At 57.1% G+C, this 20,124-nt stretch overlaps 6 protein-coding genes across 6 annotated transcripts; 3 read left to right on the forward strand and 3 right to left on the reverse strand.

Annotated features, from left to right (window-relative positions):
* Window positions 1–28: 28 nt before the first annotated feature.
* Window positions 29–614, forward strand: SPRG_13100 (hypothetical protein; the record flags this gene model as incomplete). The annotated part of the gene is made up of 3 exons (XM_012351970.1): window positions 29–159; window positions 291–368; window positions 479–614. The coding sequence occupies 3 exons, from the start codon at window positions 29–31 to the stop codon at window positions 612–614; spliced, it is 345 nt and encodes a 114-aa protein (XP_012207360.1).
* Window positions 615–893: 279 nt separating this feature from the next.
* SPRG_13101 (hypothetical protein) lies at window positions 894–2,930 on the forward strand (the record flags this gene model as incomplete). The annotated part of the gene is made up of 1 exon (XM_012351971.1): window positions 894–2,930. One exon carries the CDS (start codon window positions 894–896, stop codon window positions 2,928–2,930), a length of 2,037 nt encoding a protein of 678 aa, XP_012207361.1.
* An 8,283-nt stretch (window positions 2,931–11,213) lies between these two features.
* Window positions 11,214–11,615, forward strand: SPRG_13102 (hypothetical protein). Its single transcript, XM_012351972.1, has one exon. The coding sequence runs from the start codon at window positions 11,243–11,245 to the stop codon at window positions 11,600–11,602; it is 360 nt and encodes a 119-aa protein (XP_012207362.1). The 5' UTR covers window positions 11,214–11,242; the 3' UTR covers window positions 11,603–11,615.
* Window positions 11,616–16,235: 4,620 nt separating this feature from the next.
* On the reverse strand, window positions 16,236–17,177 carry SPRG_13103 (hypothetical protein; the record flags this gene model as incomplete). Its single annotated transcript, XM_012351973.1, has 3 exons — window positions 17,082–17,177; window positions 16,947–17,036; window positions 16,236–16,815 (listed from the first exon to the last, which is right to left on the reverse strand). The coding sequence occupies exons 2-3, from the start codon at window positions 16,988–16,990 to the stop codon at window positions 16,236–16,238; spliced, it is 624 nt and encodes a 207-aa protein (XP_012207363.1). The 5' UTR covers window positions 16,991–17,036; window positions 17,082–17,177.
* Window positions 17,178–17,180: 3 nt separating this feature from the next.
* On the reverse strand, window positions 17,181–17,787 carry SPRG_13104 (hypothetical protein; the record flags this gene model as incomplete). The annotated part of the gene is made up of 2 exons (XM_012351974.1): window positions 17,181–17,315; window positions 17,368–17,787. The coding sequence occupies 2 exons, from the start codon at window positions 17,785–17,787 to the stop codon at window positions 17,181–17,183; spliced, it is 555 nt and encodes a 184-aa protein (XP_012207364.1).
* Window positions 17,788–18,395: 608 nt separating this feature from the next.
* SPRG_13105 (TKL protein kinase) lies at window positions 18,396–19,524 on the reverse strand (the record flags this gene model as incomplete). The annotated part of the gene is made up of 4 exons (XM_012351975.1): window positions 18,396–18,478; window positions 18,530–19,188; window positions 19,238–19,401; window positions 19,447–19,524. 4 exons carry the CDS (start codon window positions 19,522–19,524, stop codon window positions 18,471–18,473), a joined length of 909 nt encoding a protein of 302 aa, XP_012207365.1. The 3' UTR covers window positions 18,396–18,470.
* Between the last annotated feature and the right edge of the window lie 600 nt (window positions 19,525–20,124).

Below are 20,124 nucleotides of genomic sequence, written 5' to 3' on the forward strand. Positions count from 1 at the left end.
ACGTTCATGCTGCCGCGCACGCTCGGGCATGTCATGGGCGCTCTGCGATACGGTACACGTGTACGACCGCCGCCACGAGCAGGCCTTTGACATGCGCAACCTCGCGGGGCACCCCTCGCTGGAGCCGAGCAGCCACTGGAGACTGCCACCACTTCCATCGTAGCGCTCGAGTGCAACGCCAGCACGTCAACGATGACGGCACTTGAGCTCGTGCTCGATGCGCTCTCCAGCTGCCCGTGACACGTCTCGCGTCACGGGCAGGTCCCAACGGCACGGTCGGATGGCGTCAGCGCATGGCTTGTCGGCCTCTCGACACCGCCGATCTTGTCGCGCGTCCGCTTGCACAAGCTCGAGGCCAGCGACTCGGCGTCGAGTCGGCCGCGATCACGATACACTCACTATGGTCGACAAGACGACATTTGCACGAGCGCCAGCCGCCTGCGTCATCTCGAGCTCGGGCCGACCAGCTGCCAACTAGGCGCTATCAGCTCCTGCGCAAGACGGCGCGAACGCCACTGCATCGGAACGTGCGTGGCGATGACGGACTGCAAGCGCTGGCATTCTCTTTGTCGCTGCGCCATCTCAGCAAGGACGAGAACGGCTGCCCTGCGTAAGCATTGAAGTAACAAGGAGTTGCGCCGTGACGAAGTTGATGCGGGCGATGACCTACGCGGAACCACGTGGCTTCGTCTACGCATCGCCCATACTATCGCATCGGTAAAAGTCCATCACTCATAGAGACATCCATGAGTGATAGTCCAACACATGCACAGAACATCGGTTGTTACGTCGCATTACACATGATCGGCAGAGACATCGCCTGTCCTATTACTGTATACCATGCGATTCCAATTACAAGAGCATTTGAAATCGCATAATTGCATTTGCTCGGGATGAGTGACGAGGCCAAGTACAGTCTGCAGACGTTTGCACGTGACGCTGCAAGGGTCCACTGCTGCCGCAGCAATCCTAACGCCAGGCGCAGCCCGACCGTCAACCTCGGTGACCTCACTGTCGCTGCGTGGCCTCTCTCGACCGAGACCGTGGCGGCGCTTGTGGCCACATACCCCAAGCGCGTGCCGGCCAAGGACGTGACGATCCACAATTACCACTTTTTCCGCGGCGATTTCTTCGTCGACTCGACCATCCTCGGCGCGCTGGATCCAGCGCCAGACGACAGCAATTATTTCTCGATGGCGTACAAGCCGACGCTGGCGCATTTCGCAATCGACTTGACCGGCGACGCATCGACGTTGACGCCAACAACCCGACCGCCTCCCCACACCTTTGCGACGGTCGTGTACTTTTTTCCGTCCACCTGCGTCGGCGGCGCCGTCACGATCTCGGACGACGACTGGACGACGACGTTCGAGGCGCTTGACGGGTGCTTTCTCTCGTTCTACAGCACGTGTAATGTGACGGTCGCGCCCATCACGTCCGGACACCGGTCCATTGCCGTGTATTACGCTGCGTACGACCTGGGCGAATCCGGGTGGCACGATACCGTGCCCAAGGCATGGTTCGCGCCGCGGCCGCTGCCGTCAATCCAAGAGCTCCAGGACGTTGCTTGCCACTACGACCATGAAGGGTCCATTGGCGTTGCGATCGGGCTCGAGACACGCAGCTCGACGTTTGATTCGCTCAATGGTCGTGACAAGGCGATCGTCGATCGGCTGCTGGCCGCCGACGTCTTTGACATTGCACTTGTGCGAACGGGCGACGACGATAAGAAACACACCGACGCCAATGCAGCGCTGCCCGAGACTTTTCACCCCTTGTGTGGAACCCCGGCGCTCGTCCAAGAGATCTATGAGCAGACGCCAATCAGCGAGTTTGCCGCCGACACGGACGAGTTCGAGGCGCCCGGCTGCTTTCTTCTCGTGTGGCCCAAAGCGGCACGCGTGCACATTCTGGGCTACAACCGCTTGATTGCACTCTTGCGCGCCAACATGGACGTGGACGTCCTCGGCTTCGGATCGCTCCATAGCGTCTTGACAGCGGCCTTCCGGTACTTCTACCCGCGCCCCCGGGACAACGATGGTCGGGGCAGTTCATTGGATGGTTCAGGATTCCAATTGCAGGAACCAGAAAGTCCGGGCCCCGACCGAATCACAAGCAAGATGGCATCTTTGCTTTACGAACACGGCGACCTACGACTCATTGAGACGTTTTTGGACGTTCACAACCAGTGGGCCGACGACGAGACCATGGCCAACTGGATTGTCGCGGTGCTTCGACGCTTCGGCGCGTCTATTTTCCAGCACCGACTCCAAACCGCCAACGTCTCGCGCTCCTTTGTGGCTCAAGTGGTGCATCTCGCGACCGCCGGCGACGTCGTCGCGCAATCGATCGCAAGCGACTGTATCCGACTGTGGTGGCCGCGTCTTATGTCGAACCTCCTCCGCAAGACCGTCCGCGATGCTCCGATGCAAGTTTGCCGTATGTTTGATATCGAGACGTATATGCTGACGCACCCGATGGATCTGACGGCGTCGATGTATCTTCGTCGGTACCTGCCCGAGGCTCTCGTGCGCAAGGTGGCCGCGTACCTCGTCGCGCCGCCCGTGTCGCTTGCAGACGCATTGCGAGGCTCTGCCCACCTCGCTGGCTACCTCCCCGCCGTCATATGGCCGCACCGAAACGCGCTAAGTCACGCGCGTGCGGCTTCGTGCATTGAAGTGGCGACTGAGTATTTGTGCGCGCCCGGAGGGCACATCCACTTCTCGACAGGCCACGCACCGAGCCTCGTGTACCTGGCGCTGCTGACGGCCGGAACACCCGCCTTTGCGAAAGTCGACGCCGCCGTGCAAAAGCTGCGGCGCTATGCCGTGTTTACGTCCGAGTGCGCGGGCCTGGACACGGCGTCGTTGAGTACGATGGAAGCGCTCGTCTTGAACGAGTACATGCAGCCCAAGCAGCCTCCGACCTAGACCAGATTTCTAAACGAACAAGCGTCGAGACTACTCTTGTAATACATGCATGCGCTGTCGATACGTCGATGCTTGCTCCTTGAGTGACAGACTAGTGCGGGCGAGTGGTCTTCAACACAGCGCGACATCTTCAAGTTGCCGCTTCTGGTCCACGCCGTTTGGGGAAATGCATGAATATCGGACGCGACGAGTCGCCTGCGAGGACCTCCATGCTAGCAGCACTTTGTCGGTCACCGACGCACCCGGGACGCCGACACGAATGCCCTGAGTCCAGTAGACGCGAGGGCGAGAGAGAGATGTGCCCGTGGATGCGGATGTCTGCGAGAGCTTGGACGACGCTGTGGCAAACGATATTTGCGTCCTATCTGCGGCGGCAACGAGGTCTGCAGCGTCGTTCGAGCCGCGCCTCCAGTTGGCAAGGCGCATGCCAGCGACGCGGGGATTGACCGTGTCACAATAATCTCGAAAAACAACACTGTGCATCTGTATCGATTCAAAGAATTTGGTATACAACTCGACACAGTAGAAGAAAGGATACTGTACCTAGCAATGGCTTCGAGCTTGCTATTGGTACTGACGTGGCGAGGCACGAGGTCCCGCCCATGCACCGTAAACTCAACACCCGGCGCAGGTAGACATTCGACTGGCAGCTACCAAATCTCTGTCTGTCCGCGATGCTTTGAGTTTGATTGTTGCCGCAACCGTGGGCGCGGGGTCGGCGACAATGGGGCCCAAACATTGGACCAGCGAGCTTGACCCACAGCGACTTGGATACCAACAGAAAACGATGCACAAGAGCGCACTATATTCTCAACCAACCGGGGCGCTGCAGTGGGCGAGTGACGTGGCGAGCTCCTGGACGATCTCGCCGTCGTCGTCCGGATGCATTTCTTCATATCGCAAGAGATCGTACTTTAGAAACGCGACGTCCGGCGTCAGCGGCTGCGTGTGTTGCGGCGGCGCGTGCGTCAACCAGCGCAGAACGTTCTGTGGAATCGCCAAGCGTACTACGCGCGGATCCTAACAGACCTTTCAAGGCGCGCGGCGACGACCCACAGATCGTACCTCACACGGTCGGAGCGCCAGCTTGAGCCGCACGTGGAGGAGTTTGAGTTGATCCGTTTCCTTTGGCGCATGGACGCACTGCGGGCAACGGTCGTCGACGATCGTCATACTTGTCTGGGGGCACTTGGCGCAGGTCCATATCCAATTGACGTGATAGCCCCGGTGGTGCAGCCGCAGGAGGCGCCGGATCACCGCCGTTTGGCGGTCCATCAACGGTGCATCATGGCCACAAGCAGCGCAATTGGCTTGGACAGGGTGCCAGTTGGCACAGGCCACACAGAATATCGTGGGCATTTCCGAATTTTCCTTTCAAAAGAAAGCAAAAATGACAAAAGATGACAGAGAAAATCAAGACATACTTGCGACGCGGCGGCCGTGAGCATCGGCACCAGGTCGACGAGAAATTCGTTGGCGCGGGCCATTTGAAGCGCCGTGGTTCCATCCTATCGACAGACACGGGTTCGCAGAAGCCTCGCTGTCATCCAGTCGAGACCATAGCAGGACGGCCCACGTCGGCGCCCGTTGCGAGAAGCTGCTTGATGCACGAGAGACTCGTTGCACCAAGAGCGCACGCCAGCGGAGTCTTACCTTCCTACGCGTCGTGGGAGCCTATTCCGTGCTGCAACCCTAACCCTCATTGACGACGTACGTGATCTGGGGCGTCGACATCGGCGCCCGCATCGATAAGAAGGCGCAGAACGTGCTTGAACCGTCGACTGGCTGCTTCGTGCAGTGGTGTTCGTCCACCCTACGTCCCATCATAGGGCCTCGTTGGTATGAAATAGCAATATGTACTGTCTCGTCGTTGACATCGGCGCCGCGAGCAAGGAGCAGCTGCACCGTGTCGGTAGCCCCCGCGGCCGTCGCGGCGTGCAGCAGAGACCAAGCACCCTATACCGTGGATAAGATGGCCACGGACGATAGTTTCATTTCGGGCTAGAGGTGTCGTTACCGGCAGTATCGTGTTGAGCGAGAGGCTGGCATCCAACATCTGCGCCACGAGGCCGGCGTCGTCCTTGGCCACCGCGCGCATGTACGTCTCAGCCACCTAACGTCTCACTGTATGAGATTGCTCCTGCAACATAAGAGCGTACGCTTCTGCAGGTTGTGGCTACAGCCGACATTTCGTCGTCTAAAATCTCGACAATCTGGTTGGCTGTTGGCCGTGATGCCGGATCTCCAAGCAAGCATTCCGTCACCAACCGTCGCAACCATGGCTCGCACTCGGTCGCCAGCGTCGGGCGGAGCGTGCCGTTGATGACACCGCGGTTAAATGCAATCGGGTCTTGAACGTCTTGGTCAAAGTACGGCAGTTGACACATGGCCAGCTCCGTGAGGAGGACGCCAAACGCGTAAATATCGGCGGGACAGCCGTAGACGGCACCTTGCGCTTGCAGAATTTCGGGCGCCATCCAGAACCGGGTACCAGGTGCTTCGGTCATGTCGGTGGCCTCGAGCCGCGCGAGTCCGAGGTCGGCGAGCTTGACCTCACCGCTTGAACTCAGAAGGACGTTGTCGCTCTTGATATCACGGTGCACCAGCTTCGCTGCGTGCAGGTCTCGCAAGGCGTTGGCGATGACCCAGGCCACGTGGAGGTTGGTCACGTGCACCGGTGTACGCTGGTGACGACACTTTCGTTCCAGATGCGCCCGAAGACTGCCGCCGTTCATGTACTCGAAGAGCAGCGATGGCGTCTCCGAGCCTCGGTCAGCGATCGCAATGAGCTGGACGAGGTACGGGGACGGACACCTACCTCGTCATTTGAATCAATGCTTACCATCGAAACGATCCAACTGTACTTGAGGAGAGCATCGACTTCAGCCGTAAACGACGTGCGGTGCGACGTGTTTCGAAACTTTTTGACGGCGACCTTTTCTCCCTTGTAAAACCCAAGGTGGACGATGCCGTAGCTGCCAACGCCGAGCTCGGTCGTCGTCACGTCGCACTCTGCCGCTGCAATCTACGTGCATACGACTGGATCAACGTGCTCGCGCGAAGCGAGCGCTCACCTCGACCACCGCGCGGGCAGTGCGCTCAAAGAGCTTGGTCGTCATGGACGTATCGCCAGACTCGATTGCGATCGCCAGCGGCGTCTTGTGCATCTACCGTGCTTGATGACATGTCAAGCACCAACACATTCCTACAATGTACCATGTTACGGGTATCGAAGCGTAGGTCTGGCCTCGTGAGGAGCAAGTCGAGGATGGTTTCGTTGCGTGCGGCGACCGCCAAATGCACCAGAGAGCACCCAATCTACCCACGCCATCGTCATCAAGCACGACGTACTCTCTTGTACCGACCGCATCAACGACGTTGCAGCTGTACCGCGCTTGCAAAAGGTCGGCTAGACGCGCTACGTTGCCTTGGTTCACGGCCCGCAGCAGCGCCCGTCGCTAGCAACACTCTCACAACGCGTGTTGGCATGGAATATAGTACATGCTGGTAGGCGGGGCGTAAGGCCTCCACCATCGCACGATTGTCCGTCCACTTGAAGACATCGAGGACGCGCAATCCCGTCTACAAGGCGTCAAGTCCAAGCGTTGGTGGATGCGAAAAATGCACCGTTTCTGGCGTATCAAAGTCAACGCCAGCTTGCAGCAACGTCTCAACGACCTCGACATAGCCCTTCCGGGCCGCGACGTGCAGCAAGGTCGCGCCATTCTACCGTGTCCTTGCAACCAATGCAGCAGAATGCAAGGTTGTACCGCATCTCGTTCGTTGAGATCAATGTCTTTTGTCGCCATGAGCGCGGCCACCACGCTTGTGTAGCCGTCGACGATGGCCATGTACAGCGGTGACACGCCATACTAGAAGACAATATTATCCACATCCTTCGCGTCGAAATTGATGCGTGCAGAGACAGCGTACGTGCTTGGCGTTGACGTTTACGCCGTGCGCTACCAAGGCTGGGATGACGTCGGCGACCCCGTACTCGCACGCAAGGTGCAGAGGAGTCTGTCCGTTCTAGATCATGCCCAATGAGTCTACACAGGTACACACCATCGCAAGAGATACGTAAAGCGCGGAGACATCGACGCCCGCCTCGACGAGACGCGTCGCGGCACGAGCGTGTTGGCGTAAAATGGCAAGGTGCAGTGGCATCTCATCTCGCTAGTCAAGTCATTTCTTACATATCGAGTGTGGCCCGCGAGAAGAGACACGTACTGCATTGCGCACTGACGTCTGCGCGCCGAGTCGCAGCAGCAACGTGACCATTTCTTCGTTGCCCGTGAGGGCGGCATAGTGCAGCGGGCGATTCAGTGACTACACAAAATATGCAATTTCACCGCCGACATTGACACGGATGCGAACGCTGTCGGCGGCTTCCAGGTTGGCGCCGGCGTCCAAAAGAAGCATCGCATGCAGCGATCGGCCGGCCGCGACCGCCGCGTGCAGTGGTGTTTCACTCGCCTACGCAAGACGTGATGCCGCACGCGTCAGCGTACAACCAAAAACGCACGCGACTCGGCGGGTCGATGGCAATCGTTTGGATGCGCAAGAGCTTGCGAAGCATCACCGGCGAGCTCTGTTGCGCAGCTTCGTGCAACGCTGTCATTCGCATCTACACGTCTCTGTGATCGACGGCATCACGCGTCCTATGCTGCGTACAACCGACGCCACGTTGACGTTTGCATGGTACTTGAGGAGCAGATCCACGAGGTACACGTGGCCAAAGCGCACGGCGAGCATGAGAGGTGTCTCCCGCGACTTAATCCCCACATGAGTTGGATGGCGCATCAAAGAATGCGACCTACCACGTCGGCGCAATCGGGGTGGACGCCTCTCTCTAGCCACGTGAGGACGGCGCCAAAGTCACCTGCGTGCACGGCGAGGTGCAGCTCCTCTTCGGGCTAGGCATGCGGACAACTATTTTACGCCAAAACTTGGAAGTGAGAGCGTACGCTGAGTGGTGCCCCCGAACGTCCGATTCGCTAAAACATTCCACCCATAAGAAACCGACGTCCGAAGGACTAAGAATGCTACGATGGGTGCAAACACCGGCTCGTTGGTCTGCGTCGAGCTCGATGACTTTCGCGGGACAAGTGTCTCGATGGGTCGAGGACCCGCCTAGACGATATAGTCAGTGATCCTTGAGGTGAGGCTCGCCTACCGCCCGATCCTTCACAAAGGCTGGCATCGACGCCACGAGATCTGGTTGTCTACATCACCCATGACAAGGTGTACACATAAAATGGAAAAAACGTACGACTGCAACTTGGGCAGCAAGATGCGGACGAGGTTCTCAGCCGTCGGACGGCGCGTCGGATCCACCGCCGTGCAGTCCGCTGCGAGAGCTTGGGCCCACTCGGTGCTTGCATCCAAAGGGTTAGGGTACAGCGTCTGGAGGAGGATCCCAAACGAGTAAATGTCGGCCGCCTTCCCGTAGCGGCTTCCAGACGTCAGCACTTCGGGCGCTCGCCACTTGCTCGTGCCAGCACCCGTCGTCATGTTCGTTGACTCTTCCTTGGCGATGCCCACGTCACCCACCTTGATGTAGTGCTTGGACGAGAGGAGGATGTTGTCGGGCTTGATGTCGCGATGAACGACGTTCTTGGCGTGGAGGTCGTTCAAAGCGTTGGCGACGACCCAGAGAATCTCGATGGGAGCGTATGCCACAGGCACGGGTTCGTCGTTGGACAGCTTCTTGATGTGGGAGGTGAGGTTGCCGCCGTCCATGTACTCAAAAAAGAGCTGCGGCGCGTCTGACTCGGCCTCGGCGGTGGCAAGCAGCCGCACGAGGTACGGCGACGGGTTGCTATTGACGTGAAGCGTGACGCGAGTTCAAGTCCCGACGTCGTCATACTTTTCGAGGATTTCGATCTCGTAACGGAGGTTCTTGGCCTTGCTGCTGCTGTTCAAAAGCATCTTGACAGCGACATCTTGGCCAAAGAGCATGTCCTTGAAGACGATGCCGTAGCCACCACGACCGAGTTCTTGGAGATGCACGGTCGAGCGAGCCGCCACCTGCTTCATTCTTAACGTACACTATGGTGTCGAGAAACATACCTGGACAGCCGCCTGGGATGTGTTGCCGGCTTGCGCTGCATGCAGCTCCCATAGAAGCGAGGACAGCCCCAGCTTGGCAGCAATGGCTCGAGGCGACTCGCCAAGCTACAAAAAAGATCATCATTCGTTCTAAACGCCCGGTGGTGCATCCTAGATCTTAGGACCTTGTTGACACGGTCCAGCTCGATGGTCGGATCCTTGAGCAGCTCAGTGACAAGCACTTCGTGGCGGCCGAGCGTCGCCAAATGCAACAGCGTATTCCCATGCTAGCACAGATAGAGACGTGGGATCAACTAGATCGCATCTTTCTACCTCGTCCGTCTCGTTGGCGCTCAGGCCTTCAGCAAAGAGTGTGCGAATGGTGGGGAGATCGCCATGCCGAGTCGCATGCAATAGCTTCATTTTCTAGATCAACGCATAGTACTCCTTCGCTCAACCTCGGCTGTACATTGGTGCGCACATCATGGAGCACCGAGAGGACGTTGGCGTGGCCACGGGCTCGCGCAATCATCACTGGCGTCTTTCCGTCCTATCAGATAAGAATCAAAAAAAAATCGGCGCCTCTCAGCAAAAACATTCTACCAAAGTTGGCATGTCGAGCTTGGCGCGGGCATAGGCCAGCTGCCGCACGACATCGGCGTGGCCATTGATGGCTGCCGCGATGAGTGCAGTGACGCCCCACTAGTACAGTAAAAACGAGGTCTTGCTTTTTGAGCTTTTGAACGACCAAGTACCTTTGCATCGGCGACGTTGACATTGGCTCCTGCGTGCAGAAGCAACGAGACGATGCTGGCCTCGCCGTGTGCCGCCGCCGCCAGCAGACAAGGGTTCTAGTCGAGACGGGATCTTTCCTCTTCTAAATCCTGTCGCGGGATCCCACCGCCGTGGGCATGTTGACGTGAGCGCCGACGTCCAGCAATGCAGCGACCGCATGAATGTGCCCGGAGCCACTCGCCGCGTACAAGGGCGTGTAGCCCGCCTAGCCATCGAAGTGTATCAATGTATCAATGCTTCAAGCTGGGGATGTACGTGTGACACGGCGTTGGGGTCGGCGCCGCGAGAAACAAGAAAACGAATCATATCGGCGTGGCCATTCTGCGCTGCAAAATAGACAACTCCATGCCCTTCCTAAGCATACATCAATTCGGTAATAACTCTTCCAGATGCTACCGGTAGCATACCTTGTCGACGTCCGAAAGCGTCGCGCCCTTGGCCAGCAGCTGGGTGGCAATCGCTACACTTCCCACATCCGCGGCGAGCAAGACGGGCGACCGGTGGCGCTACGCCAGCGATGGTCGATGCAGTGCGAAGTACAACGATGCGACATACGTCGATGTCGACGGCGTGGACGTTGGCGCCGGCGGCGAGGAGCGCGTCGACAATGGCGGCGTTGCCGACGCTGATTGCTGCATGCAGCGCCGTGCCCATCTACCGCCATTGGCTCGTCACCGACCATCGACCATCAAGTCGTTGATACCCCTTTGGAATGGTTGACATCGGCTCCTTTGTCCAAGAGCAAGCGGACGAGCTCGATGGGACCCCGGCGGGCCGCGATCGTCAGAGCCGTCTCGTTGTTCTACAGAAGGGTCTTGCCGGCGTCATCGAGGCATAGGACGCACCACTTGGAGCGTCGCGTCGACGGAGGCGCCGGCGGAAAGGAGCAGCTCGGCCGCAGCGACGTGTCCTTCCATCGCTGCGACGCAGAGCGCCGGCGATCCAATCTGGCACACAGTAGGTTAAGGGCCCTAGCCGCGAGGACGCGTACGTTGTTGCGGCTGTTGGGGTCGACGTTGTCTCGTAGAAGGGCGGCGACCGTCGCCACCTCGCCACGGACGATAGCATCGAGAAGGTCCATGCCGCGCTAGCCCGTGCGACGACCTTGCGACTGCGGCGAAATGGCAATCTCCGAACAATCCCACGCAGGACAGTGGGACGTATCCGATTCTGCGGGTTTGCCGCAGGCCATCGACTTGTAGAGGCACAGATCGCCTCCGCCTGGATCGCGGGCGTCGACACTTACCCATGTGCATGTAGGAAGCGTCACATGGGCTCCGTCGAGCTCCTCGATGCTAGTGCCATCGTCGTAGGCGGCCGAGACAGGCGGGTTTGTCGGTGTTGGCCATGGATTGGATTGGCCGCGGTTTCATTGGCTAAAACCCGCGAATCACCATTGCGATCGATGGCCATTGGTTAAAATTGGTTTCCGTTTATCCGGAGTCGCGTTCGTGGACAACCGTGGCATGGGCAGCAAACGCACGGCCGACGAGATGGAGCCGACCGCGCCGACGGACGCGACTGCAGCTGGCGACGAGGCCGTCACGGCCTACGTGTCCGTGGAGCTCGTGGACTTTGCCGAGTTCCCGATCCTCGACAAGCACGAGACGCTCGAGATCCAAGGCCTCGAGTCCGAGACGCCGATTTTGCGCATTGGCGACTTTACGCTCTACGGCGTGTACGAAGATGCGATAGGCACCGACGTCTTCTACGACCTCCAGGCGAGTGAGAAGACGACGCTGCACGCCACGAGCAAGCGGCTCAAGTTTACAATTGCACCCAAAGACAAGAACGCGTTCCATAAGAAGACCATGAAGGTTGTGTAAGATGTTTCTCGTGTGCTAGCAGAGCCGTGCTTCTGTGCTGTTGAGGGCAGTGGACGTGGTTTGGATCGACCACGACCGTGAGATCGACGCGCCTTTTCACAATGCCCAGCCCATCCATCTCGTAGCCTGCGTCGCTGCCACAGAGCTACATCGTCCTTTTGATACGACACAAAACAACTTGGCTATATTTCGACTTGGTATGCACGCACTCCAGCAGCTTAGGACAACATCGACTCACTCGTTCGGAACGGTGGCCATCGCATACCGCAGGGCTTTTAACAAAAAGTGCCCAATTTCGGGGGCCGTTTACAATTTGTGCACAATTTTGCAGAATGTGCCCAATCCAAAAATCTTGCTGACAGGAAGTGCCCAATCGGGCAAAGACGCACCTAATCTTGAGCACTTTCCAACCAAGCCAACCAACATGACAAACATGCACCTGCATCACTTTTCAATTGCAGATGAGCAGACGAGAAGGGGCCATGGGCAGTGGTACCCATACCCGGGACGGTGGCATCTTCTTCACCGTCGGGTCGGACGCGCCCGCCGATGTGGTGCCTTCCGGTGGTGTGCCTGTGAGTTTCGACGAGCTGCTGCGAGTGTTCGCCGGCAACGATGCGCTGCATCATGAAGAGGCGGCCACGTTTGCTACCGAATCCACCATACCAAGCAAGAACAAGAAACAAAAGAAGGCTAAAAGAGAAGTTTTGACTCTCTGCGCGTTGGTAAAGCTTCACCGCTTTCTAATACACAAAGGTTTACTGGGTAGTCTCAAATCCTGAGGTTTCCTACCTCTGTAGGATCTCACTTTCGGATTGACTACTGAAGCGTCGGTAGAGTCTCGTGCTCTCCGATGTGAAATGACCTTCTCTGTGGCTTTCTATCCAAAGCGTCCACTGTGTGGTGCTGTGTGGATTGATCACTGGAGCTCCGGATGGCTTCGCGCAAACCGTAAGGACGTTGCGAAATGCAATCATCAAAGGTTAGGTGAATGCTAACGTCAATATCACGTTGAAGTCATCTCAAGAACGTGGTACTGGGACCCTTAAGTAACAAATCGTGTTGCCGGGTGCTCTCGAACGGCATAATGACCTGTCCTCACGTGATCTGGAGACCAAACGGTACAATAGCGGTACATTGGTCTATAAGTGTACTAGTACGTTAGTAAGACTATGTGGGATCTGGTATTCCTGCGCTTGGTATGCGGTTGAATGGGTGATGAAAGGGAAAGGACTTGTTTCGCTCACAAAGCGAAGAAGAAACTGTCTACGTGATAGTACTACGGTTCATTGTCTGTCGAATTAAAGGCATTTGTACAGTATTGGAACTGTGCAAAGGCTATGCATTTGCTGTGCTGCAATATCGCACCGCACTTTGTCACTCATGCAGTCTACGAGCTGCATTAGTTGATGCCGCATAGGATCAACTCATCTGAAGTTGGAACTTGTCTGCGACGACGTATTAATAACTATTGAAGTGTTGCAGAGCTTTCTGCTTCGCATTGCTTGATGGTTTTGGTCATTAATACTGAAGGGGTATCTCTTTTGGATGTTGCGAGGCTATGAATGCCACTTTTCTTGGAGCTGAAACATGGCTTACTTGTGTTTCCGTGCACAACATGGAGTCTCTCCTAGTGCCGTCTGAAACGAGCTGTGGAGCGCCTGAGAGCGTGGTACAGTATGTAGTATGTACACTAGTACCAGTACAACCGACTTCTGTGATACTTCTTCAATTGACGAGTTCATTCAATGGAGAATTGGTGTCTTTATGACTACGCTGTGGACACATTTGTCTTCACATCTCTAGGACATTTGTGTTCGACCAAACGTTAATGCTACTGCACGTTATGTGCACAACGATGGCGAACGAAGCCATAAGGTTATGGGTATCGAACCACGTGTCATGCAAGACAATCTTTAATGATTTGTCTTCATACATTGATATGGGCAATGCATCAACTCGTGCACTGATACACAAAACTCAGTGTGGACATTATCGTCCGCATGCGTGACTTCTACGTCATACAACCAAAGTACTAGCAACGAACCGCTGTTTCAGCGTGTGTTGTCAGACGGTCTAAAAGGTGGGAGGACTACGTCTACCCAGACGTCTACCTACGTACAGGAAAGGTGGGAGACTGTCTCTCGCTACCTGTACGAAAATGTTTGAGCATTGAGGTGCGATGTCACTGCTCTCTACTAGTATTCAAGAGAAATGGAATGCTGTGAGGCACATACGAGACTCTTATGGACTCTTCTGTCTGAAGATCTAGTCGTCTCTGACTTCCTGAAGGAACTACGGCTATCGCTTACTAGTATGGTCATGGGTCTTGACGGGATATAGTGTTATCGCAGTTTGGCGAGCACAATCCTCCACGATGATATGCTCCAAGGAGTCTTTCATCATTTGCTCAGACTTGTCCTCTGCCCAGCGATGAATAGACTGCAGTAAGCGGCTCTGGAAGCATGCTTACTTTCCAACCACAAAAGGACGCGGTGCCAATCGGCAAACATTCGGTTTAGCTGCGGTAGACTACCGGACTACCTCGTCGGTGGGAGTTCCGAGATTAAGGAATCATGACTGGAAATAAGGAGAAGGAAAAGTTCCAGACTCGTGCAGCCTTTATGGCAACTACTAGCTAGTACCACAGCAGTGAGAGCTACACTACTAGTAGACTGAAACGACTGGATTATGCCGATTCATGATAGTGGGAGAAGCTGTGGGAAAGCATGAGCTCGAGGCATCCACGACGACGAGTTCTCGAGCGACAGCGATGAAGCATCGACAGTGACCAAGACTAGATGATGTCGAGCAACCTCAATACATTTTACAGACGACGATCGATCGAAAAATGAATTTACTTCTGTGCTGGAACATGTGCGATCCGCCCCTTCTCGTCTGCTCATCTGCAATTGAAAAGTGATGCAGGTGCATGTTTGTCATGTTGGTTGGCTTGGTTGGAAAGTGCTCAAGATTAGGTGCGTCTTTGCCCGATTGGGCACTTCCTGTCAGCAAGATTTTTGGATTGGGCACATTCTGCAAAATTGTGCACAAATTGTAAACGGCCCCCGAAATTGGGCACTTTTTGTTAAAAGCCCCATACCGCAGCAACCACGAAGCCGATGGCACCTCACGGACCTAACGCTACCGGTCGCCGACGGGCCTTCCAGAACACGTTCGACTTGGACGACGAGTTCGAGCGCTGCATAGCGACCCTCGTCGCAAAGGACGCTACACCGACGATCGGCATCGACTATACTGAGAATTTCTCGTTCACCATCGGTGCGCGTCATCACGTTGATCGATGACGGCGCCCAAAGACGCATGTGCTGCTGCTGCTCAAGAGCCTCGACGACCGCCAACAGTCTGGTCACATGTGGCACTCAATAAGGGCCTCTGCGTCTCGTCATCTCCGGTCGAGCTGTGCCTCCACTTGATGGCCGCGTTTCATCTATCCGAAATGTGGAGCCCTCGATGCAAGCAATGTGCACAAAATGCTGTGGTTACTGACGACAGGGTGATGCAGGGCGCACCGGCCCGTGAGGACGTACACCACCATTGACAGGAAGATCTGCGTGCAAGTCGCTTTCAATTCTCATGAATGAGCTCGCTCGTCATCTTTCCGCTTCTTCGTCGCCTACACTGCTGCGACGTCAACACGACGGGTGGGCCATCATTTTATTGCCATAACATTATGCGACATGCAAGAAAAAGTTATAGATTAGCAACAGCGCCTGCGATATGCTCCAACAATTGACACTACGTCGGCGGCACACGCACCGCAGAAAGCATCGACTGGAACGACTTGGCAGCTCGGCATGTCGTCTCGATGCACTGCATGTCGTCGGTTGACAAGGGCGTCATGCAGTCGGAACACCGTCGCGCTGTCTTCATCGGCAAGCCTCGAGCAAGAAGCATTGCATACCAACGCTCTGCGTCCTCGAGCAAAGACACAATTGCCGTTGTTTCTCGGTAGTCTTGACGTTGTCGGCGCGCGACGTTGAGGACCGTATCGCCGTCCTGTTCAACAAGGTCACACGATAGATCGATGGGCGGTTGTTAGGCACCTTGGTCCGCGCCAGCACCGTCGTCGCATCGGCATCGACGATTGTGCTCACGACTTCAGTCAAACCAACGCGCACAGCATGGAAGAGTGGGGTCTCGCCTCGCTACATCACGCAGGTTGATCCGAGGACGCAGCGTTAGAGCATACCAGGTTCGTCGCGTGCACGTCGGCGCCTGCCTCGATCAAGCGCGCAACGACCTTGTGGTTGAACAGGGTGCTCGTGGCGGCAAAGAGAGCCGAACCCCCGCCTCTCTGATACGCATTTAGGACCGGGTGTAGTCCGACATGAACGCACCAGTCGGTGGTTGACCTTGGCCCCTCTGGCCAGCACAGCGTGAACGAGCTCGGGACTTGCCGACATGGTGGCAGCGCAGAGCACACTCTCGCCCGTCTACACAACGGCGCTGGAGTTGCATCAAGAGTCGCGAGGCTTACGAGTGTCAGGACCGCGTTTGGGTTGAGCCCGTCGTCAAGTAGCTGTGCTGCGACCTCGAGTTGTCGCTGCATCGCTGCCTCTTTAAAGGCCGCCAACATCTACACAGATTTGAGGCCAACTATTTCGGCGCGTCAGCCATCTGCAACCTGGTTTTGCCGTGTGGCGGCATCCATGTGGGGCTGGAGCGCGGCCACGACTGCGGCGGCCGACATGCGCGCTGTCGGGTCCTCGGCCATGCAGCCGGCAACGATACTGGCGTACCAGTGCTCGCAGTCGTCTCGCAGTTGTCCGAGGCCGGTCGACGGCATTGCGAGCGTATCGAGCTCCGCCAGGAGGACGCCAAGGGCGTATACATCGGACTCCTGCGACGCGGACACGTGCCCGTTGCGGACTTCAGGGGCAGCCCACGGCGTCAGCGACTCGTGGGCCGGCACAAATCCTGGCCAGAGGACTTGAATGGAGCCCGAGCACGGGGCTCCCAATACGTCCGCGTTGGAGTTCGCTTTCACGTAGAGACTATATGTCGAGAAACATCCGTGGTCGAGTCCCCTTTCGTGCAGGTCCGCGAGTGCATTTGCAGCTACAAATGCAAGTTGGAGCTTGGATGGCCATGCTTCAAGCCGCGACCCCGGCGCGAGCCCGTTCAGTTTGTAGCGCAGAATATCGTCTTGCGACATGGACACGGGATGCTCCATCAGCACATAAGGCGACCTACAAGAGGCACTTGAGAAGGACACGTTACGCGGGGCGTCAACAAGGAAGCTTCTTCGTCACCCTCGCCCATCTATGCAATCACCGTTATCACCGATCACGTCGTATATCGTATGGAGAAACAGTCGTACATCACTGCGCAGTTGAAGTCCCTCGTACAGAAAACGAACGACATCACTCGCGCCAGCGTTGATCGCCACTGTCAGCGGCGTTTCGCTGGCCTAACACTTACCTATGAGCTGCAAGTCCTCTTCGTGGAAGTGCACCTTGTTTGTGTGGTGAAACGACATACGCGATGCCAGCAACGCCTCCACGATCGCCAAGTCCTTTTGTTGCACTGCATAATGCGCAACGGAATTACCAGCCTACGTAGACACACGTCGTGTCCCACAACGGGTGTAGAGTTGGTATACGGCATCCTGCTCCAAGGGCGTGATCGGTTCGGCGAGGAGCTCCTTCAGCATTGGCAGGTTGCGTGCCTCGATCGCACCGACCAAAGCCTACAATCAATACAGCACAGAATTGGCGAGCCATTGCGTACAGAGGTGGTACCTTGAAGTGGCGGTACTTTGCAGTGTTCTCGTCACGTGTGGCCTTGGCCGTTCGCTTTTCAGCAGCGTTGGCGGCCCGTAGCCACGCAACGACAGCCGTCGGCACTGGTGTGTGAGCACGGTCGGGCGTCGCTTGCATAGCCTTCCGGAGACGTATGAGCAGCATCTTGAGCTCGTCTCTGATCGGCGTATGGGGCGTCTCGCAGCTCGGGCACGTTGTCTCGAGCATGAAGATGGCGCGGTCACATGAGGTACACCTGCGCGTCCATTCGAGGGGCAGCCCTCGGTGGTGCAGCATCATGCAGCGTTGGAGGGCGCACTTCATCTTGTCGCGCATCGACGAGTCGTGGCCGCAGGTAGGGCATGCATCACCAATCGCGTGCAAGTCGCTGCACTCGTGACAGCGGCGCATGTCGGCCATCTCCACTCCCTGTTGCAATGTTGGCGTGCATATACATCGCATGCGAACGTACCATGCTGGCCACCTCTTGGTCCGAGCCGTGGTCCATCGGGACCCCTTCCAGGACAGAGATGCGCTATGAGGTGCTGAGCGACGACAGCAGTGTCACGTTCGGCCCGTGTACCTGTGTCGCGAACGCTGCATTTGCACCAGCATCCGATAGTAGCTGGACAAGGCTCTCGTTACTGGACGTGAAAGCGTGATAGAGTGCAGTGCAGTGCTCCTACCCAGGTATAGGAAAAGCTAATCCTCGTGCCGCAATGTACTACCTTGTCCAACGCATCGACGTCCGCGCCGGCATCGAGTAGCAGTGCAACGAGCTTGATGTACCCCTTTCTCGCAGCAACGTGAAGTGCGGTGTCTCCATTCTACAGCACCATAGTGACAGCGCCATGCAACCCTATCGCAATGTACGTGGCGTTTGTCGACCACTGCGCCGTGGTCGAGGAGGAGGTCAGCAACGTCTTCGCTACCGAGGTCCACGGCCAGCGCCAGGGGCGGCGAGTTCCCCTGCCATACACACCACTTGGTCGAAGCGGGTCCAGAGGCAACATACCTCCACAGTAGAGTTGGGGTCGAAACCATTTTCGAGCTGCGCTTGCACCAAGGCAATGTCGTTCAGGGCAACGGCGCGCCGATATGCCTCAAACGTCTAGTGGAATGCGCAGCTTACGACCCAAGTTCACGCCATGATAAATCGTACGTACACCAGCAGTTGCTGCCGTACCGTCGGCGACTTGCTTTTCGAGAATGCAAACGATTCCCTCGGCCGTCGGGCGCTTGGATGGCTTGTCGTGGAGGCACTGCGTCACGAGGTCTCGTAGCCACGGCTCGCACGACTCGGTCAACGTCGGGCGGCGACCTGCGAGGACCGCCTCCTTGATCTGATAGTCATTCATCAAGTCGGTGGCGTCGTAGTACGGCAGCTGGAGCGTATCCAGCTCGGTCAAGAGCACGCCAAACGAGTAGACGTCGGCTTGGGTGCCGTAGCATTCGCCGTCGACGCGCAGCACTTCGGGGGCTGTCCAGCGCGCCGTGCCGCGGCCGTCCGTCATGTACGTGGCCGCCACCTTGGCGATACCCAAGTCGCCGAGCTTGATGTAGTGGTCCGTGCTCAAGAGGACGTTCTCGCTCTTGATGTCGCGGTGAACGATCCCAAGTGCATGCAAGTCCTTCATCGCATTCGCGACCACCCACGCCACCTCGAGGGTGGTCACCTGCAACTCGCTCGTTTGCAGCCACCGCTTCTGGTCCAAGTAACCCCGCAGCGTGCCCGAGTCCATGTAGTCGAGCAAGAGCGCTGGCGTCGTCGACGCGCGGTCAGCGACGGCGAGGAGCGACACGAGGTACGGCGATGGACACCTACGCACGCTGACTCAGTGCCCCTTCGGACCACAAGAGGTGACGCGACTTGGCCATGGCGTCGGCTTCGGCACGCAGCATCGCAGCACCGTCTTTGGACCCCTTGGACACCTTGACGGCAACCTTGCGCCCTTGATACGAGCCGCGATACACGAATGCTTGGCCGCCTGCTCCGAGCTCCTCCGTCGACGTCTCGTAGTCACCACGCGTGATCTAGTAGTGCGATGAACGCGTAAGACAGCAGCGTGATGTTTTTACCTCTTGGACAGGTCGGTGCAGGTGATGAAAGAGGGTCCCCGCCATGTCGAGGTAGCCGCGCTGGATCGCGACCGCCATCGGAGATCGACGAGCCTACGCAGTCGCCGTCTATGAGCACATGTAGCTGGTATTATGCAGTTCAGATACCAGATCCAGCTCGGTCAGCTGGATCCCGGGCGCTGCGAGGAGGCAATCAAGGGTCTCGTTGTCGTATGCCCGCACGGCCAAATGCGCGAGCGTGTCACCGGCCTGTAGAAAGCGTGCACATTGTGAAACGAAGTGTGATCGCTGCGCACCTTGTTGCGTGCATTGCTGTTGAACGGGCGCTTCAGAAGCTCTCGCATCTTGGCAAAATCCTTGGCTTCCGCTGCGTCCTGTAGTTCTTGCTTCTACAAATATGACATGACATCCAGTTGCAAGGTACTCAAGGCTCCAACATGGTCGACCGCGGTCCTCAGCAGTGCCACTGTAGCCATGTCGCGCAAGGACGCGGCGTACTCGATGGGCAAAAGGCCGGCCTACGCCCACGCATTGGTCATGTAACGCAGCATCTTTCAACCTCGTTGGGGAGATCCACGTCGAAATGGGCATGCAAGAGCGCGCGCACCACGTCAGCTTTGCCCGTTTCAATGGCCACGTGGAGAAGCGTCTTGCCGTCCTACGATACGTCGTCGACAC

This window comes from Saprolegnia parasitica, assembly GCF_000151545.1.
Source record: "Saprolegnia parasitica CBS 223.65 unplaced genomic scaffold supercont2.90, whole genome shotgun sequence".
Classification (NCBI taxonomy): Eukaryota; Oomycota; class Saprolegniomycetes; order Saprolegniales; family Saprolegniaceae; genus Saprolegnia; species Saprolegnia parasitica.

What these genes read in the sequence shown, in the direction of transcription:
- SPRG_13102 (XM_012351972.1), top strand. Translation starts at nt 11,243, where the DNA reads ATGGGCAGCAAACGCACGGCCGACGAGATGGAGCCGACCGCGCCGACG.